At 52.3% G+C, this 26,690-nt stretch overlaps 1 protein-coding gene across 1 annotated transcript in view; it reads right to left on the bottom strand.

The window, feature by feature from the left end:
* LOC147646696 (uncharacterized) overlaps positions 1-5,373 on the bottom strand; it is a 399,719-nt gene extending 394,346 nt beyond the window's left edge. Inside the window, exon 1 of the mRNA XM_086873094.1 lies at positions 4,657-5,373. Within this exon, the coding sequence (XP_086729220.1) occupies positions 4,657-5,129 (473 nt within the window). The 5' untranslated portion in view covers positions 5,130-5,373. The remainder of the gene's footprint in view (positions 1-4,656) is intronic.
* Between the last annotated feature and the right edge of the window lie 21,317 nt (positions 5,374-26,690).

Raw genomic sequence — 26,690 nt, 5'->3', positions numbered from 1 at the left:
CCGGGGAGTCTCTCCCACTCCTTTTAGCCCATTCCCAGTCCATTTCGAATTCATTCCTCCTTCCACTTCCAGACATCTGCGCCTTCATCCAGTGTCCCAGTATCCACTCTCATCTCTTTCAGCGACTCCCCAGTCCCTGACAGCCTGTTCCCGGTCCCACCCGACCCCACACCACTCCTCTCCCATCTCTCCCAGTTACCCCCCAAGCTCATCCCAGTCTGTTCCCGCTGATCCCCAGTGCCCATCCCAGCGTGTCCATCTCGCTGATGCCCTCCAGCTCCCAGCCCGGCCCCGGCCGCCTGCTCTGCTCCCTGATGGATTTCTCCCCTGCCCACATCCAGCTGAGCTGCTCCCAGGGCCAGCAGCAGCTCTCGGGCCACGTGCTGGCCACTGCCGTGCTCCCCAGCGGGGACTGGAGCCAGCAGCTCCTGGTGCTGCTGGAAACCGCCCCCGGCAATGCGGGCTCAGCTCCAGCTGCCAGGTGGAGCACGGCAGCCTGGAGCACCCCCTGAGCCGGCACTGGGGCACGGCCCGGCCCCCACAGCGCCGGGGGCAGCGGGGGAGGCACTGGGGGGGCCCAGAGGGGGATTGGGGTGTGCTGGGAGGAACTGGGAGGGAGTTTGAGACAGACTGGTTTAAACTGGGAGAGGGGTTTGGGGGTCAAGAATGGCTGGGAAGGGGTTTGAAGGATGCTGAGGAGGGTGAGATGGGGTTCTGGCGTTCCTGGTGGAAACTGGGAGGGAGTTTGGGGGTGCTGGGTGTCACAGGGAGGGATCTGAGTGAGCCTGGAGGAGCTGGAAGGAGATTGGAAAGCAGGGATTGGGATGAGGTTGGTTGTGCTGGGAAGAGACTGGGAGGAGTCTTGATGAGTCCTGGTGGGGCTGGGAAGGGACTGGGAGAGGGTTTGGGGGTCCAGGGGCAATGGGGAGAAATCGGGAGGGGGCTGTGGGATCCTGAGAGGAACAGGAGGGGCTCTGGTGGATCCTGGGGAGGCTGGGAAGAGACTGGGAGCGATTTACCAAAATAGCGATATTGATCCGCTGTCGCTGCCCGCTCGCCCCTTCACGCCTCGGCTAGTTCTGGCCGACGGCAGCGGCAGGAGTGGGGAACCAGGCGAGCACTGCGTGGCTCAACCTGGAACCTCCAGAGCTCCTCTGCGCTCTGGCGTTATAGCTCACAGGGCGACACGGGTTGTGGCGAAGGGAGAAAGAGTGCTCAGGCTCTCCCAATTTCCCAGGACCAAGTTTATTCCAACAGGTGTAGGGGAAGGAGACAAGGTACGGGCCGGAATTGAAGGGAAGAGGTCTGAGCCGAGAACACTGGGCACCGCCCTGCGCCAGGTTTAAGGACTGTGGGCGGCCCATACAGCGACCAATGGGACAGCAGCAGGGGAGGAGTTGTGGGTGGGGATTACAATACGCAGAACCAATGGCAGGGACCCGGGGGAGGGAAGGCAGTTGTACAATCTATAGGGCGTAAAGGAAGGCATGATAGGCAGGGAAAGAACTGGAACAAAAGGTGGGGTTTACATAGATTGATAGGACTCGGGGGCAGGATTGGGGTGATGGATGGGGAACAATCTGGAAAAAGGGAAGGGTTTACAATGATGGGCAACTGGGGACAAACCATTTTGGATAACGGGGGAGCAACTGGGATAAACCAACTCTGAACTTAATAAAAGTAAACAAATTGGCGGCAACAATCCAGTATCAACATCAATCTGTTAATGGACAAAAATCCTCTCCAACAGTTTAAAGTTACAAAGTGGATGTTTAATCACAGCACTGGGTGAGTGCAGGAGTCATCCCCTTAATATGCATTGCAAATTGAAAAAAGATTCCAGTGTCTATTTACAGAAGTCTTGAATATCCAAAATATTAATACATATTAATACTAATACATATTCCTAATGCTTAACACCTCCCATGCTCCACTTCAGACTAAAATTCATGGTAATGAGTTTAAAACGTCACTATGCCTGCGTGGTTAACTCCGTAATTTGAGGAGGGGGTAGTTTTGGCGAGGAGGAGTTATCAAGAGATGAAGGAAAACTGTTCTTCCTCACTCTCACCTTTCTACCTTTACAATGGTTGACATTACAAAGGACATTTGGTACAACTCCAGTTTCCTCCCTTGTGACATTTAAATGGGTTTCCAGATGTAAGGTCTGTGATCTTCCTGAACCCGTTTATCAGTTTCTCTTTTCTCATGATAAGCACAGCTAAACAAACATACAATGACAAGTAATTTTTTACCTAAGTCCAAGACTCATTATCTCAAATCCTGCTTCTCACTTGTTGTGGTTTTAAACCACTAACTAAGAAAATTACTTACTTCTTGCTGTGAGATATGGATTAGAATAAGAGCAAAACAGGCATACAACTTAAAAGGGGAAAAAAAAGAAAGTTTATTGACAAACCACAATAATAAGAACACCAGAATAAACTTCCAGAAAAAACCTTTCCATCCCCTATCCACCCACTATTCTCTTGTTCACATGACAACAGAGACAAAAACTCTGGAACTCTGATGGTTAAAACAGTCTCAATTCTTGCTAGTCTTTTTACTAATCTTTATAGAGAAACAGAAGTTTCTTCCTGTTAATTTATGGAGTTTCTCACAAGAAAACTATTTTTGTTATAGTTTTCTATTGCCCTAATGTTAGCTGTCCAGAGATGCTATTATTAGAGTTCACTCCTCCCATTCTCACATCACTCTGAAGTGTGTATGGGCCATGCGTCTAGAGATAGCATTTTTAAGGATAAGTTATTCAAAGGCAAAAAAAGAAAAAAAAAGTCTTCTTCATCTGTTTCTGTGAGCTTCACTAGAAAACAGTTTTCTCATGGCCTTTCAGGGCTTCAAATCTCTCAACAGTTTTCTCATGGCCTCTCAAGGCTTTTAATCTCCCAGTACTTCACTATACTATAATTACTCTTTACTCAAATTTACACTTTGAACACTATTCCTCTCTAGATCCTATATCATGAATTAAAGGAGTTCTTTTCAGGACTTCATTGTTCATCTCCATAGTTTTAACAGGGAGATATTTCAGCTTAATTAAAGCATCTTCTTAATTCTCTACCTTCCTTGAAGCTTCTTTTCTTTCCTGTCACTGGTAGTTTATAAAGTCTCTTTTCATGTTGATCTCTCTCTCTCTCTCTCTCTGGATAAAAAGATTAATCCGCAACTCTCATCTGGGTAATGAAAGAGTTAAAATCTTGCCCAGGCTTTTGTAGATGGTTCGAGGATCTCTGCCGAACAGGAGCTGGAGCCGTCTGCGATGGAAGGTTCCTCATGGCTGCTCTGGAGCGTGTGGTCGCTGTTCCAACCTGCTGCAAGTCCAGGGCCTCTCTCTTTCTTCACTGGGCAGTTTCTAGTGAATGTAGTTACAGCAAAACCTGCAGCCGAGCCAGAGATCGGCTCGGCCAGGCCCGGGGAAAACCTTCCCCAGGCCCCCCCCATCTCCCGGCCGGGAGACGGGGCAGGCCCGGCCCCATCCCCGTCCGGCTGCATGGCCTGGGCAGGGACGGGAGGCCTGGAGCTCTGCCACCCTCCACAGCCAGAAAACAAAGAGCCCCCAGAGAGCTCTGCTTTTACACTTTAAGGTAGGGTTCACAAGTTGATCCCACTTTTCAATGGCCTAAACTGCTGTCAATTCCCAGCAATGACCGATAATTAGTCAGGAGAAAAGACTCCAAGCACTTCCCAGCAACTACAACTCCCTTAAAGGTAAAGTAACTCCATGACATCACTTCATCATCAACTCAAACTAGTTCCACAAAGGCCTATCTCTAGCTAAGATCTCTAATTTTTCTACAATACCTAATTATTTAAAATTAGTGACCCCAAAGGATGTTTCAGAATGTCCTGGGTGGGCTGGGGGACACTGGGAGGGTGCTTGGAGGGGCTTGGGGTGTCTCTGAGAGGTTCTGGAGGTCCTGACCTTTGCAGACCCCCCAGAGATGCCGTCAAACACTGCCCACAGCAAGATGCTGACGGGAATTGGAGTCTCCGTGTTGGGCTTTGTCTTCCTGGCACTGGGGCTCGGCTTCTACCTGAGCAAAAATGTGAGAGGGGGTCCTTAGGTTGGGATATCGCCTCCCCCAGAGTGTGTGTGCTCTCCTCAGGGACCCCAAGCCTGGTGTCACACCCTTTTCTTTGTCCACAGAGCTCCTGAAGCAGCGACAAAAGGTTCTCCAGGATTGAAAGTTAACAAATCCACTCTCCCCAAGGAATTCCCATTGTTGGTCTGTGTCCTGATGGATTTTCATTCCCCTGATTTCATCCAGGTGCCCACAGGGAGCCAGGAAGATGTGGAGCCTCCCAGCCAGGTGTCTTCCCAACACGCATCACCAGGACCACGGATCACCAGGGCTCTGCCCAACGGGGGTCACTGGGGATCATCCAACGCCCATCCTCCCATGGGGGATGGAGCTGGAGCAGCGCACGAAGCTCTTCCCACACTCAGGGCACTCACAGGGCTTCCCTTACTGGTGACTCCGTTGGTGTTGGGTCAAGTGAGAGCTCTGTGAGAAGCTCTTCCCACACTGGGGACACTCGTAGGGCCTCTCCCCAGTGTGGATGCGCCGATGTCTGTTGAGATGAGAGTTGTGCTTGAAGTCCTTCCCGCAGTTGGGGCAGCGGAAGGGCCTCTCGTCTGTGTGAATCCGCTCATGTACGAGGACATCAGAGCTGGTCTGAAACCTCTTCCCACACTGGGGACACTCGTAGGGCCTCTCCCCAGTGTGGATGCGCTGGTGTGCCCTCAGGGCAGCGCTCCACCCAAAGCTCTTCCCACATTCCAAGCAGGTGTAGGGCCGTTCCCCTGTGTGGATCACCTGGTGTCTCATCAGGTTAGAGGTATCTCTGAAGCTCTTCCCACATTTCCCACACTCATAGGGCTTTTTCCCAGTGTGGATCCTCTGGTGCTGGAGCAGCTCAGAGCTCTTTCTGAAGCCCTTCCCACATTCCAAACACTTGTGGGGCTTCTCCCCCAGCTCTGAGCTCCGGCTGGATCTCTGGCCGTGTTCCTGGCACTGGGGGGATCTTTCCTCCTCGCAGCTCCCTGGACTGGGTTTGCAGCCCCTCCTCATGCAGGATCTCTGAGGCTTTTTCTCCTCCTCTTCCATCTGGACACAGCTTGGGAATGAAAATTCCTGGTTAGGAGGAAAAGGAGAGGAGAGCGCCTTGGACTGGGGGTTCCTCCATGCCCAAGTTCATCTCAGGAAGTCATTTGGCATCTTGTGTCTGTAACAAACCAAAACATCAAGATTCAGCCGAGACATCAAAACAAAGATCAGAAACTACCCAAACACCAAATTCAGGAAAAACCCCCTCCAGAATACAAAGATTCAGCCCCTGCAAAAAAACAAAGCACCAACATTTAGCCCAATAAAGTTCAGAAACACCAAGATTCAGCCCCATCAAAATCGTGGATCCCCTCCCCAGTCACCTCCAGGGCAACACTCCTGGGACTGCACATACAGGGAGGGTGGAACCTTGTGCTGCTTCCTCTTCCTGCTCCTCCTCCTCATGTGTTCCTACTCTTCCTCACACTCTGCTTCCTCCTACTATTTCTCCTCCTGAATAATCCCACCTTTTCCTCCCACATGAATCCTTTGACCATTTTGTTCTTCAACCCCGCTTCTCCTTCCCTTCTCCTCCTGCTGCCCCCAGGCCCAGCACCCACTGCCGCCTCCCTCTTCCCCCCCAGTCCCACAGCATCCCACCGCAGGGGCACGGATGCAGCTGGGCCAGCTCGGCCTGGGGCAGCGCTGGGCTCTCGGCCGCTTCCGCCCGCACTCGCTCCCCACTGCAGCCGCTCCCGCCACCACAGCGCGGGGGGGCCCGGCCTTGGCGCTCCCCCCTCCCACCTCCCCAAATTCCCCTCCAGGGGGGCGCCAAGGCCCGGGGAGGCACAGGTGGGGTCCAGGTAAGACCATTGAGGGAAGAAAATGGAATGTTAGAAGGGCATCCTGGACAAAGGGATGATGACCCCAAAATCTCTCTCAAGGGTCCCTTGGGAGCATGTGGAGGTCGTTTGCACATTGTCCCAGAGCTAACTAGGGATATGGACACCCACAGGGGCAAGAAGGGAAGTCCAGAAGGGATTCAGACAACAGGGGATGGATGGTGTTGGTGTGCTGGGAAGGGATTGGCTGAAGGGGAGTGTGCAGGAATGTGCTTAAGGCAAGAAGTAGCAGAAGGAATCCATGGGGTAAGAAAAAGGATGATGGAAAAGAGGAGGAAGAAAAAAATACTGAGGACTGGGATGTTTTTCAGAAGACTCTTATCCGCAGAAATTGCCAGGTGACTCAGATCCTTTGTATCCCAGTTTCCAGGAGAGGAAAACAAGGAGGTGAGGATTTCAGGGGGTTTCTCTGAGCTGGGAGCGGCAGGAGCGGGCACAGAGCTGCGGCACCGGGAGCACGGGCTGGGGGCCTGTGGGGAGCTGTGGGGCCGGGCCGGGGCTGTGGGTCAGCCGGGGCTCAGCGCCGGGCGCTGCCTGAGCCCAGCACCCCCCGGGCAGGGCCGGCAGTGGCCCCCGGCCCCCAGGAGGCTGCGGGACGCCCCGGCCGCTGCCCGGCCCCGTGGAGCTGCCGGCCCTGCCCGCCGGGGGGGCCGCCTTTGGACACTGCGGCAGGACAGGGACCGGCTCTGGGATACGGGCTGGGGAGGGGAGCCTCAGCACAGCCAGCACAAGGAAGGAACAGCTCACAAATGGCGATTAGACCTGCAAGGATCAAGATCAAATATCTGGCAGAGCCTAGGCTGAAGTGAACCCACTAGTGTGGGCAGCCCCAGGGAAATTGGCAAAATTAGATATGGAGCCTCTCCAAATTTCCCTGAAGCAACCAGGACAAGAGGTGTCCAAAAGCAATCCCCTGTTCCAAGGGAGGGAAGGAAGGGCTCACAGCCTGTCTGGGAGTCCTGCTCAAGGCACGGCTTGGGGAGCCAGGGATGGCTCCCTAGAATGCTCCTATCCTGCCAAACAAGAAATCCAATGGAATCCACAGAATGCTGCAGGACCCAAGAAGAAGAAATGAGATGATGAAACCGAGGCACCCCACACTCTCAGATCCTTACACCAGCCTCAACCAGGTGCCCTCCTCACACTGCTGCCATTCAGAGCTTGATGCAAAAGATGCTTTCTGGGGATCTGCCCACTTCCAGAGGATGCAAACACAATTCTGCCTTGGGCTGGCAACAAGAGCTAGAAGGGAAAATGCTCAAGACATGGACGGTCCTTCTGCAGGGATGCACGGAAGCACCGGCCTGATTGGGGCAAGCCTTGCAGGAAATATCAAAGGAATTGACCTCACCCCCAGGGACTGGCTTCATGCAGGATGTGGATGACTTGATCCAGTCAGGAGGACAAGGAGAAGAGGTAGAGGAAGCCTCTGTGAAATGGCTTCATTTTCAGGCTAAAAAGCAGCTTTGAGTATCTGGAAAAAAATGGCAAACGGTAGAAAAAATGGTTAAATATTTGGGACCTATTTTAACTGAAGCTTTGTCTTGTATTGACCCTGAGAGGGTTCAGGGAATCTCAGAAAAAATGTTTCCCTGGACTAAAAAGGAGCTGCAGCAATTCTTAGGATTAACAGGGAATTGCAGGAGCTGGATTGAGGATTCTCTCTTCTAGCCAGAATATTCTGTGAATTTTTTACCCCCAGATAGTCTCAATGTTATGGGGTAGACATAAGAAAGAGAACAAAACTTAACAAAACGAAAAAAATAAAATGATTGATGCCCCAGCCATGGCTCTTCCAGACTCAGAAATCTGAATTGGAAGGGAATATTAAACAGGCCACCCCTGAGCCTGCACTGAAGGCAACGCAGCAGCAGCCAGGGCTCCCCAGCGGGGGAAGCCCCTGCGCCTGCCCACAGATCCTCTGCTCAAATCCTCGGCCTGGGCACCCTCCTTTGCCATCTCCAGCCACTGTGGGACAATCCTTGCTCTCACTCTTGCAGCTTCAGGCCTTTCTGTGCCTGCCCTCGCCACAGCTGCTGGGGAAGGCACTGGGACAATTCCACTCTGCCTCTCAATTCCACTCACACTCTGCCCTGCCTGGGATTACAGTCTGGGAAAATAGACCAACTTGAAAATGGCTTCAAATCTTATTTCTCTAAAGGAACTTGGTTTGCCTTTGCCTTGGGGAAAGGAATTTTAATCTTTCTTTTCCAGCACTCAGCAGAGATGAAATTAACATCTCAACAGACTGGGAATAGCCCAAAAGATTCTCCCCAAGATAATGACCATCAACAAAACATCAACACCCAGCAGCAAACATCAACCAACATCTCCCCAGACCCTGCCCCAGGCACAGCTGGAGACACCTGGTCTGGAAAAGGCTGAGCAGGAAATCCAGGAGTGCCCACCTAATTCACATCACAGGCACAGAAATCCGGCTGCAACAGGAAACCAAATCCTAACAACTCCACACCTTCAAACCAATGAACATTAAACCAAGGGATTTCTATGGGGTCAGAGTGTATGAATTTAGGAAAAATCTAGTCAAACTCATGTGTCATGGAATGATTTTCTCAGCACACCCAGCCTAAGTGTGGATTTAATGATTTCTTTTGCACATCCTGGCCAGAATCACGTTGTGCCTTGACTCTCTAGCACTAAAGACATTGTGGGAGAGTTTTTGATTTTTGCAAAGTTTCAGTGAAAGGATTACAGCATTAGATTTTTTATTTTCTTGTAATAATCCTGATTTTATATTGTCAGTTCAGTTTGGGCCAGGGTAGGGAGAATCAATTTTTAGGCCGAGAGAGAAGTAGGAAAAATTCAATTGCCTTGAAAATGTTTTGGGAATGTTTGTGCCTGGCTCATAGTTACGGCAAAAATTTTATATGGGTTTTTGGATGTTCACTTGTAGGCTGTTTCTCAAAACCAGAAAAGCTTTAAAGGTGACCCTTTATCTCATAAACACTTACTAGAGTACTGTTAAAAAAATAAACCAAAACAAAAAACAACCACATTGTGGCACTGGCAAATGTGAGTCATCCCATGACTGCCCTGGAAGGGAAGCTTTGTTCCAGGCAGCCAGGAGAGGAGCTTTAGAAATGCAAATGAACACTGATGGCCCAAAGCTGTCACTGTCCATGTTATATAGGGTGGATCAGACCACTGGGGTTTATTTGCTACCCCAAGTTCAGGGAAATCAGTTGGGAATCCAAGTATGTGATGATTTAATGAGAAAAGCTGACAATTGATGCAGCCCTGGCTAAAGGGAGCGCCCAGAAATGGGGAAAAGATGAATGGCCACCAGAACAAATGCTGCAACACCATGGACCAGACCCTGGGAACCCTGATGAATTCATAGCAGGTACCAGAGAAACCATTTCTCATTTCAATAGGATAATTAGATTACAGGATGTCATTGAAATAATAACCAACCACACAGCTCCAGCTCCTGACCTTCCCCCCAGCCAATCCACTCAGATGAGGAACACAACATTTCACCACGGGATGGGATCACATTATCTATTAGCAGAAGGAGACAGAATTTGTGGAAAAGTAAATGACTCAAACTGCTGTTGACAAATAGATGAGAACAGATACCAAAGGAAACAAGAAAGCAGCTCATGAACCAGACCAAATGAGGAAAGGATGGGAATGGGAAACATTTTTGTGCTTCCCTGGCAGACCATGGGTTAAACAAATGCCAGACAGAGCTGTCCCCCTTCAAACCTACACCCCAAAAATCCTGTAACTCGGGGATTCCTACCAGAAAAAAACCTGCTAGGGTGTTCCTGAATTGAGTGAAAGGGGGGATGGGACCCCCAGACTGAGCAGGAGGGGCCTGGAACCCATAAATCCAAGCACGGGGGAGGAGGCTGGAGATTGGAGGGACGATTGGGAAGGGGAAAGAGTGGGAAAAAGAGAGGGCTGGGACCCCCCCAAAGCGTGGGGGAGGGTGCTGGGAAACCCAAATTGCAGCGTGAGGGGGCAATGGATTGGGGGAAGGAGGAGAAAGAGGGAGAGGAGAGGGAAAGGTGGGGCTGGGGTGAAAGAAACGTGGTTCCCTGTCCCACAGCACTCGATCCCTGGAGCGATTCCCTGCGGCTTGTGGGGAGGAAGATCTGCACTGGGGGGTCCCCAAGCCCCCTGCCCATCCCCAGCGTGTCCATCTCGCTGGTGCCCTCCAGCTCCCAGCCCGGCCCCTGCCGCCTGCTCTGCTCCCTGATGGATTTCTCCCCTGCCCACATCCAGCTGAGCTGCTCCCAGGGCCAGCAGCAGCTCTCGGGCCACGTGATGGCCACTGCCGTGCTCCCCAGCGGGGACTGGAGCCAGCAGCTCCTGGTGCTGCTGGAAACCGCCCCCGGCAATGCGGGCTCAGCTCCAGCTGCCAGGTGGAGCACGGCAGCCTGGAGCACCCCCTGAGCCGGCACTGGGGCACGGCCCGGCCCCCACAGCGCCGGGGGCAGGGGCTGGCAGGACACGGAGGGGATTTGGGGCTCCTGGGATGAACTGGCAGCCCCTCCTTGAGAACCCCTCTCCCCCTGGCCCAGCTCCCCTCATCCCCCTCTCCCAGCCCTTTCCCACCGGCTCCCGGCCCCGCTCCGCTCACCCCAGAGCTCCTCGCCAGCAGCCGAGAGATGGAGGAGGAGGAGGGCAAGGAGGGGAAAGCGGAGGAGCGGGAGGAAGAGGAGGGGTAGAGGAGGAGCAGGAACTGCAAGAGGAGCAGCAGAGGAGGCCCCATGAAACAAAGAAATTAAGAATTAAGAAGAAATGTTTAAAAGGGGTGTCTGACAAAAACCAGACCCTGACACCCTAATCCACAAGAACAGGAAAAAGAGTCAGACTGCAAGATAAGATAAGGAGCTGGAATACACAAACAAGATGCAAAGACAAAGGCACCACAGGATAAAGGAGATTCCTGGACCCTAAGCCGGAGGAAACGGATTTGAAGTCCCCCTCCCCCAAAAAAAGCGGCCAAAGGACTGAAAGGGGCACAGGGCTAATTTTAATATGAAGTGAAGACAGGCGGGGTTAGGAAATTAATATGTATTAGCCGTATCGTGTAAACCTGCTCTGTAAAGGATAAAAAGGGAAAACCCAATCAAAAAGGTGTGCATGCTTTTTGGAGGAGATATCCCCCATGCACCTCAGCGCTGAATAAATTCATACCTGCTCTTATAACTACTCTGTGAGTTATAGAGTTCCTTTTATTCCGCAAATCACCCAGGTGCGTCCATCGCTCTCTGGATCTGCAGCCCCTTCGCGCCGGGAGCATCGGGCCCCGCAGCCCGCAGCTCACCGGGGACGGGAACCTCGCCCCAAAGGTCTTGGGCCGTCCTGGCAGGATTTGTTTGCAGGGGAAGGGATATTTGGAGCTCACTCGAAGTATCTTTGGGGACCCCTATTCCTTTTTCTGGGGCCGGGCCGGGCAGAGCGATGTCTGGATCTTGCAGGACTCCAAAGCTGAGCTGAGATGCCCGGTACCGGCAGGGGGAGGGGAGCAGCGAAAAGGGGGGAGCCCCGGGAGTCCCGGAGCCTGAAATGGGGGCCTGGAGAGGGGGGACCCCGAGAGCCGGGAGTGAGGGGAGCCTGGAGAAGGGGCAGCCCGGAGAAGGGATGAGCCTGCAGAGGGGGAAGCCCTGGGACACCAAAGTGGGGACCCCAGGAAAGGGAAACCTCAGGGAGGGATTTTTTCCTCTCAGTCCTGATGCTTTGGAGATTTTCATGGACACAAGACACCTGAAGACTTCTAGAGATGGACTTGGGCAGGAGGAACCCTGAATCCTAGGTGGTCACCCCTTGTTTTTCCCCCCAAACCACACTTCTCATGCCCAAGCATTAGACAAATGGAGGAGAAGAAGGCAGAGAGGAAGATGCTCTGGGACCCCCAGGCAACAACAGTCAGTGCAATAGTGGAGGCAAAAGCATTATCACCAAATCCATCTGCCCAGAGGGCAGAACTGGTTGCCTTAACCAGAACACTAGAATTAAGTGAAGGCAAAAGGGTAAACATATGGACTGGCTCAAAGTATGCTTTTGGAGTACTGCATGTACACAGAGCACTGGGGAAAGAAAGAGGACTGCTGTCTTCTCAAGGCACACACATTAAACATCAAGATGCAGTCCTGCAATCAATAAAAGCAGTACAAAAGCCTGAGCAAGTAGCAATCATGCACTGCAAAGCTCAACAATCAGGAAGCTCCAAAATTCATGAGGGAAATCGGAAAGCAGACTGGACAGCCCGACAAGCTGCTCGAGAAGTGCAAACTGCAATGGCATTGATACCTTTAAAAACTAATGTATCTCAATTCAATTTACCCCCAGAACCAAAATATTCAAAAGAAGATGAGAAATTGGGATGCTCACTGAATGCACAGAAGAATTCAGAAGGGTGGTATGTGAGTACACAGGGACAAGTAGTGGTACCCCCCTAGATAATGAGAGAAGTTCTACAAATTAAACATAACAAATGTCATTGGAGTACAGAGACATTGGTGAAATTGTTAAAACAAAATTTAATTTTAGTACACATGTTAACAACGGCAAAATCAGTAATGTCAAAATGTGAAATTTGCTTAAAGAACAATCCAGTGGCTAGATGACAGGCACAATTAGGGAAAATTCGGGTAGGAGTAGAACCAGGAGATTATCAGCAAGTAGATTTTGTAGAATTAGCAAGAACTCGAGGATACAAATATCTATTGAAAGGGGTTGACACATTTTCAGGATGGCCAGAAGCTCTTCCCTGTCACACAAATCAAGCAAAGGAGACAGTCAAGTGCTTACTGCAAGAAATCATTCCAAGATTTGGGGTGCCTCTAGGAATATCATCAGATAGGGGCCCACATTTCACAGCCACAGCAGTGAGGGAGGTGAGTAGGTTACTGGGAATAGCTTGGCATCTCCATACACCATGGAGACCCCAATCCAGTGGACAGGTAGAGAGGATGAATCAGACATTGAAGAGGCAAATCAGCAAAAGATGCCAAGAGGCTAAATTGCAGCAGCCACAAGCTTTACCAATAGCACTGCTGAGGATTCAGATAAAGCCTAGAAGCAGGATGTCAGTCAGTCCTTATGAGATACTGGATGGGAAACCATATGATTGCCCTGAACCTAATCCAAATGTACATGTTACAGGGAAGCAAGAGGTGTAGAATTATGTTCTGTCTCTTGGAAAAGCTCGAGCTCGACTTCGGAGCACCCTTGTGTGGAACAGGCCGCTGACTCTTGAGAATCCAGTTCATGACATCCCCCCGGGAGATGAAGTGTACGGTAAAAGCTGGAAGGAAGAACCATTAAAAGAAAGGTGGAATGGACCCTGTCAGGTACTGTTAACTACCTTGACAGCAGTCAAAGGAGCTGGACTGGATCCCTGCATACATTACACCAGAGTGAAGAAGGTTTCCCCTGCACTGTGGACTGCACAAACTGTAGGGCCAACAAAGCTGCAGATAAAGCGGGTTTGATTGTTTCAAATGTCTAGGTTGCTAGTGACTGTAATGGTGATTATTTCATGGCCTTTAGGGCCATCAGCAGGAATCAATGTTACCTTGGGATGTGAAATGCAAAAGGATCAGCTGACAACTCTTCATTTTAGAATGAAGAGGGATGTGGGGGTGCAGCCAGAAACACAAGTGATAAAAGTCTCTCATACTATTCAGGCAGAAAATGGGATGATTGGATTAATTCAAGATTTGGCCAACATGCAAAACACCAGCAAAATAACTGCCTGTCTGCCAATACCAAAGGCAGCAGGAGACCAAATAAATTGGGGAATTATAACATCCAAATTACCTGAAATACAAAAGAATAAAAATGAAAATGTGAGCTGTGTATTGCAAATAGATTACGAGTACCCAAATAAGACAGTGTTTGAAAATGCTGTGAAGCCAAAGTATTCATCTCTATGGGATTGTCATGAAAATGGAGGAAAGTATGAACCAAAACTAGGCTGGTATGGGGGATTAGGGAATTATGGATGGTGTTCTGAAAAGACAGCAAAGGTCATTAAAGAAAAGATTCCATTATCGAAGTGGAAGTGTGAAGGACAGGAAGGAAAAGATCGGGCTGAAGCTTGGGACAGTGCATGGGCAATGAGTGGGCTTCAGAAATTCCAATCTATGGCAGATAGCCCTTGGTGCATTAAGTGGGAAGGCTCTGAAAGTGAAACAGATCCAGGGGTATGGAACACTGCAACCAGCAGTAGAATGGAGGCAGACAAAGTGAATTGGTGGGTATGGAACAAAACTTAGGACTGTACTTCCGATGATGAAGAAATAAAACAAATGCCACCACTTGTGGTAGCTCTGCAAATTGGATGTGCCTGCAGAGGAATCAAACAAGGTGAAATAAATGACAAGATAGGACAAGTGATCCAAAAGGTAATATGCAAGAATGCTTGGTATTAGGGATGGTCTAGCAAACTGAAATGTTTATGGTAACAGGAACTGGTACTTGGGGTCTCCAAGATACCCACCCAGAGATAAGATTCGGACATGTTCACGCAAGGATGAGGTAACTCTCATGAAGCAATATAGATAAAGTTAATGAAAATTTTGTAATGAAGCAATATCGATAGGGTTGTTACATTGATTACTGCTACAGCTGAAATTGTAGAAATATGTGCACTTTGGACAAAGATGATGGAGCTAGATTTGGGTTGCTGATACCCCCAGTTGCTGCACGCTTCAATAAAGCACCTGCATATAATCAGACTGTGATTATGTGTGTTCCTAAACGCTAACAAAGACAGATCAAAAATTTCCAAAACACCAAAAATCTGGTATCCCTCCAAAATAGAAAGATTCTGCCCCCACAAAAAAAAAAAATAAAACTCCAACATTTAGCCCAATAAAGCTCAGATACACCGAGATTCAGCCCCGTGAAGATCGTGCATCTCCCTGCCCGGGCACTCGCTGCATGGGGGGTGAGGGGGGCAATGAGGCCGGGCCGGAGCAGGGGGTGCCTGAGAGAGGCCCCGAGCCCGGCAGAAGCCCCTGCACAGCCATGCAAGTGGCTCCTGGCCGGACTCGGGGATCCCCCTGGCCATCCCCGCTGGAGCAGCCTGGTTCTGAGGGACTCTGGCCCCTGCGAGGGACCCCAGGCTGCAGCAGGACAAGGATTCCTGGCCCTCAGGGGGAGGCAGTGACATGACCTGACTGTGACCCCCATCCCTGTGCCTCTGGGCGGGGAGGGGGACGGAGAGGGGCACAAAGTTAAGCCCGGGAAGGAGGGAGAGCTGGGGGGAAAGATGGATTTCCGTAGGAATTACTTTACTTCTCGTTTTCTTATTCTGACATGTCAGAATAATAAATTCAATTAATTTTCCCAAGTCAGGTGTGCTGTGCCCGTGACCAAGGATTGAACTGTCCCCACCCTCATCCCGACCCCCGAGCCTTTCCTTGTGTGTTCGGCTCCCCGCCCGGGACAGGAATGAGAGTCACAGAGTTTTGGCCTCGCTCCGGCATGCCCTGCTCCATCCCGGACTCACCCCCAGCTCGCAGCGCCCTCAGCTGCCGGGCACCCCGAGCTCCCGGCGCTTCAGCGCAGCGGCGCTTCCTTGGCCTCCTGCCCGGGCCGGGCCCAGCGCCGGGGCCGCTCCTCAGCCCAGGGGTCCGAGAAATGGCGGAGCTCAGCCCAAGGCAGGCGAGGCCGTGCCGTGTGCAGAGCCCGCCGCTGGCTGCGATTGGCTGCTGCTGCCGTCACTCGTGGCTCTGGTGCGCGCTGATTGGGCAGAGAGGGGACAAGCCCGGCCCCGCTGGCGCCCCCAGGGCGGCCGTGGCTTGGGAGAGCCGCCATTGCCGGAGCGTCTGTGCGGGCCCGGCAGCGGCGGCAGCAGCGGCCGGAGCCCGGTGAGGCGGCGGCGGAGCTCGGAGGCGGCCCCGGCCATCGCAGGTGGGAGCCGCGCTCGGTTCTGCGGGGGCTCGGGGCTCGCTGCGGGCCCGGGAGGGGGCGGCAGGGGGCTGTGGCGGGTGGCTTGTGCCGTGGCCGGCCCGTGTTGGCCCTGGGCTGAGGGCGCTGCGGGAGCGGCTGCCCGCGGTCTCCTTGCCGCTGGGGCCTCGGCAGGAGGCGGTGGCGGAGCAGCGCTGGCTCGTCCCGCTTCGTGTCGGGAGGCCGGAGGTGGCTGCGCTGGGCCCGGGGCCGGGCGGGAAAATTCCCGGCGCCAGAGGTTTGTGTGGCCCAAGGAGCCAGAGGAGTGGTGTGCAAGTGACTTTATTGCTGCCCAAAGGGAGAGGCCATGGGGCATTTGCCGTGCGCTCTCTCCAGGTGTTGGAGGACGCGGCCTCGTTTTTGTCCTGATTTTCCCGGCCGCATGTCCCTGTCCCTTTGCCCAACACTGGCCGAGGAGCTTGGAAGGTTCAGCCTTCCCGATCCGCCTGCTGCATGTCCTTTTTGTATAACATCCGATATTCGTGGCTCTGTGAAGTGTTTGTTCTTCTGGAAGTTCAGGAATGTATCGGGACTTGGTCTGAGCAGCAGCCTTGTCAATTAGTAACATTTTCTGACACTGGTGATTTCTCCCATTGCTTCCTTATGTGTAAGTCCCTGGCCCCATCTCCAAGCAGATTTTCTCATGGTCTCTGTTTTTTTCTTCCTGGGTGTTCTTTGTTTTTGGGATTGCTGTCAGTGCCCTCATTCTCTGTCCTTTTGTAGCCGTTTGTGGCTCAGGAGGCCTGGCTGCCACCTGCATCCCCTTGCTCAGCTGCTGAATGAGCTGCACTCAGCAAGGTGTGGTGCATGGTAAAAAGATGAGAGTTGCTGTAGCACATGAGAGGAGAAACAGCATTTGTTTAACCCATGGTCTGTGAGAGAACCACAAACTGTGTCCCGTTCCCATCCTTTCCACGTTTGAACAAGTACCTGAGCTGCTTTGCTATTTCCTTTGTTATCTGTTTCTGCACCTTTTCCTTGCTGATCTGTTTGCCATCAGCAGTTTGAATCATTTAACTTTTCCCAAACCTCTCCTTTTTCTGCTAAAAGGTAATCTGATCCCATCCCATGGTGAAATGTTGTGTTCCTCATCTGAGTGGATTGGTTGGGGGGAAGGTCAGGAGCTGGAGCTGTGTGGTTGGGTGTTATTTCAATGACATCCTGTAATCTAATTATGCCATTGAAATGAGAAATGGTTTCTCTGGTACCTGCTATGAATTCATCAGAGTTCCCGGCTCTGGTCCATGGTGTTGCAGGATTTGTTCTGGTGGCTGTTCATCTTTTCCCCATTTCTGGGTGCTCCCTCCAGCCAGGGCTGCATCAATTGTCAGCTTTTCTCTCATTAAATCATCACGTACCTGGATTCCCAACTGGTTTCCCTGAACTTGTGGTAGCAAATAAACCTCAGTGGTCTGATACACCCTATATAACATAGACAGAGACAGCACATGTTGGAGTGGGGACAGGGATGATTCTCCCTCACTTGTTTTAGTGAAGTTTTCACAACATTCTCCATTTTCTGTTTTCCTTTGCAGCTGAACCAATTTCTGTTGCAGAGTCAGATATCCTCACAATGGGCTGTGCCTTTATCTGTGCAAATTCCATCTGTGCAAGCAGGCAGAGCTTGGGCTGAGGGACAGAGGGAACACAGCCCAATTCCTCCTGCAGGCAGGAAGCCCCTGGGCCATTGTGCAGGCTTTGGGCCATCAGTGTTAATTTGCATTTCGAAAGCTCCTCTCCTGGCTGCCTGGAACAAAGCTTCTCTTCCAGGGCAGACATGGGATGACTCACACGTGCCAGCCTCACAATGTGTTTGTGTTTTGTTTTGGTTTATTTTATTCTACAGTACTCTAGTAAGTGTTTATGAGATAAAGGGTCACCTTTAAAGCTCTTCTAGTTTTTCAGAAACAGCCTAAAAGTGAACATCCAAAAACGCATATAAAATTTTTGCCGTAACTATGAGCCAGGCACAAACATTCCCAAAAAATTTTCAAGGCAATCGAATTTTTCCTACTTCTCTCTTGGCCTGAAAATTGATTCTCCCTACCTTGGCACAAACTGAACTGACAATATAAAATCAAGATTATTAAAAAAAAAAAATTTCTAATGGTGTAATCCTTTCACGGAAACTTTGGGAAAATCAAAAACTCTCCCGCAATGTCTTTAGTGCTAGAGAGTCAAGGCACAACGTGATTCTGGCCAGGATGTGCAACAGAAATCATTAAATCCACACTTAGGCTGGGTGTGCAGAGAAAATCATTCCATGACACGGGAATTTACTAGATTTTTCCAAAACTTTATACATTCTGAACCCATAGAAATCCATTGGTTTATTGTTCATTGGTTTGAAGGTGTGGAGTTGTTAGGATTTGGTTTCCTGTTGCAGCCGGATTTCTGTGCCTGTGATGGGAATTAGGTGGGCACTCCTGGATTTCCTGCTCAGCCTTTTCCAGACCAGGTGTCTCCAGCTGTGCCTGGGGCAGTGTCTGGGGGAGATGTTGGTTGATGTTTGCTGCTGGGTGTTGATGTTTTGTTGATGGTCGTTATCTTGATTGGAATCTTTTGGGCTATTGCCAGTCTGTTGAGATGTTAATTTCATCTCTGCTGAGTGGTGGAAAAGAAACATTAAAATTCCTTCCCCAAGGCAAAGGCAAACCAAGACCATTTAGAGAAATAAGATTTGAAGCCATTTTCAAGTTGGTCTATTTTGCCAGCAGCTAATCCCAGGCAGGGCAGAGTGTGAGTGGAATTGAGAGGCAGAGTGGAATTGTCCCGGTGCCTTCCCCAGCAGCTGTGGCGAGGGCAGGCACAGAAAGGCCTGAAGGTGCAAGAGTGAGAGCAAGGATTGTCCCGCAGTGGCTGGAGATGGCAAAGGAGGGTGGCCAGGCCGAGGATTTGAGCAGAGGATCTGTGGGCAGGCGCAGGGGCTTCCCCCGCTGGGGAGCCCTGGCTGCTGCTGCGTTGCCTTCAGTGCAGGCTCAGGGGTGGCCTGTTTAATATTCCCTTCCAGTTCAGATTTCTGAGTCTGGAAGAGCCATGGCTGGGGCATCAATCATTTTATTTTTTCCATTTTGTTGAGTTTTGTTCTCTTTCTTATGTCCACCCCATAACATTGAGACTATCTGGGGGTAAAAAATTCATGCAATGTTCTGGCTAGAAGAGAGAATCCTCAATCCCGCTCCTGTGAATACTGTTAATCCTAAGAATTGCTGCACCTCCATTTTAGTCCTGGGTCACATTATTTCTGAGATTCCCTGAACCTTCTCAGGGTCAGTACAAGACAAACCTTCAGTCAAAAATTGTCCCAAATATGTAATCATTTTCTCTATCATTTGCCCTTTCTATTATTTCAGATACTCAAAGCTGGTTTTTAGCCTGAAAATGAAGCCATTTCACAGAGGCTTCCTCTACCTCTTCTCCTTGTCCTCCTGACTGGATCAAGTCATCCACATCCTGCATTAAGCCAGTCCCTGGAGGTGAGGTCAATTCCTTTGATATTTCCTGCAAGGCTTGCCCCAATCAGGCCGGTGCTTCCGTGCATCCCTGCAGAAGGACCGTCCATGTCTTGAGCATTTTCCCTTCTACCTCTTGTTGCCAGCCCAAGGCAGAATTGTGTTTGCATCCTCTGGAAGTGGGCAGATCCCCAGAAAGCATCTTTTGCATCAAGTTGTGAATGGCAGCAGTGTGAGGAGGGCACCTGGTTCAGGCTGGTGTAAGGATCTGAGAGTGTGGGGTGCCTCGGTTTCATCATCTCATTTCTTCTTCTTGGGTCCTGCAGCATTCTGTGGATTCCATTGGATTTCTTGTTTGGCAGGATAGGAGCATTCTAGGGAGCCATCCCTGGCTCCCCAAGCCGTGCCTTGAGCAGGACTCGCAGACAGGCTGTGAGCCCTTCCTTCCCTCCTTTGGAACAGGGGATTGCTTTTGGACACCTCTTGTCCTGGTTGCTTCAGGGAAATTTGGAGAGGCTCCATATCTAATTTTGCCAATTTCCCTGGGGCTGCCCACACTTCTGGGTTCACTTCAGCCTAGGCTCTGCCAGATATTTGATCTTGATCCTTGCAGGTCTAATCGCCATTTGTGAGCTGTTCCTTCCTCGTGCTGGCTGTGCTGAGGCTCCCCTCCCCAGCCCGTATCCCAGAGCCGGTCCCTGTCCTGCCGCAGTGTCCAAAGGCGGCCCCCCCGGCGGGCAGGGCCGGCAGCTCCACGGGGCCGGGCAGCGGCCGGGGCGTCCCGCAGCCTCCTGGGGGCCGGGGGCCACTGCCGGCCCTGCCCGGGGGGTGCTGGGCTCAGGCAGCGCCCGGCGCTGAGCCCCGGCTGCCCCACAGCCCCGGCCCGGCCCCACAGCTCCCCACAGGCCCCCAGCCCGTGCTCCCGGTGCCGCAGCTCTGCGCCCGCTCCTGCCGCTCCCAGCTCAGAGAAACCCCCTGAAATCCTCACCTCCTTGTTTTCCTGTCCTGGAAACTGGGATACAAAGGATCTGAGTCAGCTGGCAAATTTGGAGGATGAGACCCTTCTGAAACACATCCCAATCCTCAGTGTTTTTTTCTTCCTCTTCTTTTCCATCATCATTTTTCTTACCCCATGGATTCCTCCTGCTGCTTCTTGCCTTAAGCACATTCCTGCACACTCCCCTTCAGCCAATCCCTTCCCAGCACACCAACACCATCCATCCCCTGTTGTCTAAATGCCTTCTGGACTTCCCTTCTTGCCCCTGTGGGTGTCCATATCCCTAGTTAGCTCTGGGAGAATGTGCAAACGACCTCCACATGCTCCCAAGGGACCCTTGAGAGAGATTTTGGGGTCATCATCCCTTTGTCCAGGATGCCCTTCTAGCATTCCATATTGTCCCCTCAATGGTTCTACCTGGATCCCAGCTGCGCCCCTCCCCCCCGGGCCTTGGCGCCCCCCTGGAGGGGAATTTGGGGAGGTGGGAGGGGGGAGCGCCAAGGCCGGGCCCCCCCGCGCTGTGGTGGCGGGAGCGGCTGCAGTGGGGAGCGAGTGCGGGCGGAAGCGGCCGAGAGCCCAGCGCTGCCCCAGGCCGAGCTGGCCCAGCTGCATCCGTGCCCCTGCGGTGGGATGCTGTGGGACTGGGGGGGAAGAGGGAGGCGGCAGTGGGTGCTGGGCCTGGGGGCAGCAGGAGAAGGGAAGGAGAAGCAGGGTTGAGGAACAAAATGGTCAAAATATCTATCTCGGGTTTTACAGAAGGAGGAAGAGGTGTGAGCAAGAGTTGGGCCACAGGAGGAGGAGGAGGAGGAGGAGCAGGAAGAGGAAGCAGCACAAGGTTCCTCCCTCCCTGTGTGCGCAGTCCCAGGAGTGTTTCCCTGCCCACAGTCAGCAGGTGACCGGAGAGAGGGATCCACGATTTTCACTGGGCTGAATCCTGTTGTTTCTGAGCTTTATTGGGCTAAATGTTGGTGCTTTGTCTTTTTGCAGGGGCTGAATCTTTCTATGCTGGAGGGGGTTTTGCCTGAATTTGGTGTTTGATTAGTTTTTGATCTTTTTGATCTAGTTTTGATGTTTGGAGGATGTCTGGGCTGAATCTTGGTGTTTTGGTTTGTTACAGACACAAGATGCCAAATGACTTTCTGAGATGAACTTGGGCATGGAGGAACCCCCAGTCCAAGGCTCTCTCCTGTCTTTTTTTCCTCCTCATCAGGAATTTTCATACTGTGTCTAAATGGAAGAGGAGGAGGAAAAGTCCTGGAGGTGCCACACAAGGAAGGGCTGCAAACCCAGTCCAGGGAGCTGCGAGGAGGAAAGATCCCCCCAGTGCCAGAAACACGGCCAGAGATCCAGCCAGAGCTCAGAGCTGGGGGAGAAGCCCCACAAGTGCTTGGAATGCGGGAAGGGCTTCAGAAAGAGATCCCACCTGATCGAGCACCAGAGGATCCACACTGGGGAAAAGCCCTACGAGTGTGGGGAATGTGGGAAGAGCTTCAGCCACAGCTGCCACCTGATCCGGCACCAGATGATCCACACTGGGGAAAAGCCGTATGAGTGTGGAAAATGTGGGAAGAGCTTCAGAGATATCTCTAACCTGATGCAACACCAGGTGATCCACACGGGGGAACGGCCCTACACCTGCTTGGAATGTGGGAAGAGCTTTGGGTGGAGCTCTGACCTGAGAAAACACCAGCTCATCCACACTGGGGAGAGGCCCTACGAGTGTCCCCAGTGTGGGAAGAGGTTTCAGCGCAGCTCCCATGTCCTCCTACATGAGCGGATTCACACAGACGAGAGGCCCTTCCGCTGCCCCGACTGCGGGAAGGGCTTCAAGCACAACTCCACCCTCACCGTCCACTGGCGCATCCACACTGGGGAGAGGCCCTACGAGTGTCCCCAGTGTGGGAAGAGCTTCTCCAGGGGCTATCACTTGACCCAACACCAACGGGGGCACCAGTAAGGGAAGCCCTGCGAGTGCCCCGAGTGCGGGAAGAGCTTCGTGCGCTGCTCCAGCTCCATCCCCCATGGGAGGATGGGCGTTGGATGATCCCCAGTGACCCCCGTTGGGCAGAGCCCTGGTGATCCGTGGTCCTGGTGATGCGTGTTGGGAAGACACCTGGCTGGGAGGTTCCACATCTTCCTGGCTCCCTGTGGGCACCTGGATGAACACAGGTGCAGGAACATCCATTGGGACACAGAACAGCAATGGGAATTCCTTGGGGAGAGTGGATTTGTTGACTTTTAATCCTAGAGAACCTTTTCCTGCTGCCTCAGGAGCTCTGTGGGCAGAGAAAAGGGGGTGACACCGGGCTTGGGGGGCCTGAGGAGAGCACACACGCTCTTGGGGGGCGGAGGACACCACCCCTAGGACCCCCCCTCACCTTCCTGCGCAGGCAGAAGCCGAGCCCCAGTGCCAGGAAGACGAAACCCAACACGGAGACTCTAATCCCTGTCAGCATCTTGATGCAGGCAGCATTTCACAGCATCCCTGGGTGTCTGCAGGGTTCAGGACCCCCAAAACCTCTTACAGACACCCCAAGCCCCTCCAAGGACCCTCCTAGTCTCCCACAGCCCACCCAGGACCCTCTGAAACCTCCTTTGGACTAATTAATTTCAAAAAATTAGGTATTTTAGAAAATTTGGAGATCTCAGCTAGAGACAGGCCTTGCTGGAAGTAGTTAGAGTTAATGATTAAGTGAGAAGCAGGATTTGAGATAATGAATCTCGGACTGAGGTAAAAAATTCCCTTTCACTGTGTGTTTGTTTTTCTGTGCTTATAATGAGAAAAGAGAAACTGATAAATGGGTTCAGGAAGATCACAGACCTTACATCTGGAAACCCATTTCAAAGTCACAAGAGAGGAAACTGGAGTTGTACCAAATGTCATTTGTAATGTTAATCATTGTAAAGGTAGAAAGGTGAGAGTGAGGAAGAGCGGTTTTCCTTCATCCCTTGATGAACCCTCCACACCAAAACGACCCCCTCCTCAAATTAGGGAGCCAACCATGCAGGCGTAATGACATTAAAATCATTACCATGAATTCTAATCCGAAGTGGCACATGGGAGGTGCTAGCATTATGCATATGCTTTAGTATTAGTATGTATTAGTATTTTGGATATTTAAGACTTCTGTAAATAAATAGACACTGGAATCTTTTGTCAACTTGCAGTGCGTATTAAGGGGTGACTCCCACACTCACACAGTGCTGTGATTAAACATCCACTTTGTAACTTTAAACTGTTGGAGAGGTTTTTTGTCCATTAACAGATTGATGTTGATACTGGATCAATATCGCTATTTTGGTAAATCACTGCCAGTCTCTTCCCAGCCTCCCCAGGACCCACCAGAGCCCCTCCTGTTCCTCTCAGGATCCCACAGCCCCCTCCCAATTTCTCCCCACTGCCCCTGGACCCCCAAACCCTCTCCCAGTCCCTTCCCAGCCCCACCAGGACTCATCAAGACTCCTCCCAGTCTCTTCCCAGCACAACCAACCTCATCCCAATCCCTGCTTTCCAATGCCCAATCTCCTTCCAGCTCCTCCAGGCTCACTCAAATCCCTCTCAGTGACACCCAGCACCCCCAAACTCCCTCCCAGTGTCCACCAGGAACGCCAGAACCCCATCCCACCTTCCCCAACCTCCTTCAAACCCCTTCCCAGCCATCCTAAGCACCTCAATCCCTTCCCCAGTTTAAACCAGTCTATCTCAAACTCCCTCCCAGTTCCTCCCAGCACCCCCCAATCCCCCTCTGGGCCTCCCCAGTGCCTCCCCCGCTGCCCCCGGCGCTGTGGGGCCGGGCCGTGCCCCAGTGCCGGCTCAGGGGGTGCTCCAGGCTGCCGTGCTGCACCTGGCAGCTGGAGCTGAGCCCGCATTGCCGGGGGCGGTTTCCAGCAGCACCAGGAGCTGCTGGCTCCAGTCCCCGCTGGGGAGCACGGCAGTGGCCAGCACGTGGCCCGAGAGCTGCTGCTGGCCCTGGGAGCAGCTCAGCTGGATGTGGGCAGGGGAGAAATCCATCAGGGAGCAGAGCAGGCGGCCGGGGCCGGGCTGGGAGCTGGAGGGCACCAGCGAGATGGACACGCTGGGGGAATTGGGAGAGAGTGGGGACAGACTGGGATCAGCTGGAGGGAAACTGGGAGAGATGGGAGAGGAGTGGTGTGGCATTGAGAGGGACTGGGAATGGACTGGGAGGGACTGGGGTGACGCTGAGAGAGATGAGAGTGGATACTGGGACACTGGATAAGGGGATAGAGGTCTGGCAGTGAAGTGAGAATGAACTCGGAATAGACTGGGAATGGCTTAAAAGGAGTGGGAAGAACTATGGTGGCACTGGGCGGGACTGTGGTGGCACTGGGCGAGACTGTGGGGCCTCTGGGAGGGACTGTGGTGGCACTGGGCGGGACTGTGGTGGCACTGGGAGGGACTGTGGTGGCACTGGGAGGGACTGTGGTGGCACTGGGCGGGACTGGGAATGAAGTGCGCGGCACTGAGCGGCCGAGTCCAGCGCGGGGCTCTCGGCTCTGTGGATCTGCCCGGCAACTGATGAGTCATCAGAGGGACGCGCTCTGATTGGCTGAGGGGCGAGAGATCCACGGATGGAAGAGATGGACCGGGGGGCGTTTGGGGTGACTGGGATGGACTGGGAGAGGCTGGGAAGGAATGGGAGAGCCACGGGAGCCATTGGGAGGGACAAGGGTCCCGGGGATGGGCACACGGAAGGCTGAGGGCTCTGGGGTGATTCCCAGGGAGGTTTGGAGAGACACGGCCGGGCCCCTCTCTGTGCCCCGCGAGCAGCGGCCCGGACAGAAAAGTTCAGGAGCGGGAGGAGGTGTTTCTCAAGATTGATTTTAATCCTCATTCTCCTGGTCTAATTTGCTCAGTCCTAAGTTCAGTGCATTTCCCCGTGTCGGGCTGTTGTGCCCCTGATGGTGATCCCTGAGTGACCTCTCCCTGCCCTTGTCCCGACCCACGAGGATTTGGATTTGTTTCAGTTCAGTGGAATTCGTGGTGATCTGGGGGGAGCTGGAGCAAAGCAGCTGGAAAGCACAGTGGGCCTGACAGGGACTGAACCAGGGCAGGAGTTGGGGCTGCCTCGAGTGAGCTCTCACATTGTGAACCTTCATGGGGTCTTTCTAAGGGAATTTTGTTGAATTTTTACATTCTTTATTAAAAAGCAGAGTCACAAGTGAAGCTCCGCTTTCAGCTTGAAATGAGGGGATGGAACGTGGGCACAGGGACTTCCATAACCTCAAGTTGTCCCTTGATGCTGGACACTTTAGCTTTGGCAATCTGAAGCCCTTCAGCAGCAATGTCTCTGCCACCCCCTGGTTTCTGGCTCAGACCCAGCTCGCAGCTTGGACAAGGTCTGGGCTTTGTCCTCTTGAGCTTCGGGAGCCTCCCGGGAAGCACCAGCCCTCCCCAGTCCACCCTTGGTAGGACTTTTTCTTTTCTCTCTGCTGATGATTTTATCCCCAAAACTGCCGTGGGAACGTTGTATCCAAGCACATCCTCCAGCGCTGCACTTTCCTCCTGTGAATTCCCTGTGCAGGGAATGTGTCTGTGCTTTTCCCTGCTCTGTTCACTGACAAACAAACCTGAGCCCGTGGGACTGTCAGAGCTCCTCCATGCAATGAAATCAGGTTGTGTTTCTCATGGCATGTTCTGGAGGAGCATTTATTGGTGTGTCTTGTGCTGCTGGAAATGACACAAGAGCCAGGAGGGAACAGAAGCTGCTGCTGCCCGTTGGCTCAGGGCCAGGGAACCAAGTTGTGCTCCCGGGCAGTTGGGCCCTGCTGGAAGCAGAGCCGCGTTTCCCTTGAGCAGCTCAAGCTTGTGACAGCTCCAAACAGGAAACCTCAGCAGAAAACTCTTCCTCCAAACTCAGCTGCTTTCCCTCCTGCAGCTGTTTGGGAAAGAGCCTCAAAGCACAGACTCTGCTGGGAGCCATTGGTGCATTTCCTCCCTCCCGGCAGCAGCAGCTCCTGAGCCCTTCACGGGCTCCTGGCCCTTCCCAAACCCTTCAGCTCCCTTTCAACTCTCAGCAGTCACTAACATGTGCATTTCTTTCATATTTAAGCTGCATTTAAACTTCTCTTTTTCTCTTCTCTCTATCTTTTTAATCTCCTCTTTATCTCCTTTAATCCCGTCAGCACCAGTAGGACGGGGATGGAGTCTTGGGGTGGATGTGGGATGAACTGAGGATCCAGCAGAGAAGGGCAAGGCAGAGGGGAGAGGACTCAGCCAACCCTTCTCCTGCTCTCTCCTCCCCCAGGCTCCAGCTAAAGCAAGTCAGACTGGAAAGGATCCCACAAATGCTGTGTTCTCCTCCCTCTGAGCTTGGCT

This window comes from Cyanistes caeruleus, unplaced genomic scaffold, assembly GCF_971803275.1.
Source record: "Cyanistes caeruleus unplaced genomic scaffold, bCyaCae1.hap1.1 HAP1_SCAFFOLD_87, whole genome shotgun sequence".
Classification (NCBI taxonomy): Eukaryota; Metazoa; Chordata; class Aves; order Passeriformes; family Paridae; genus Cyanistes; species Cyanistes caeruleus.
The sequence above is the reverse complement of the archived record's forward strand: the minus strand, read 5'-3'. Positions and strand labels throughout refer to the sequence as shown.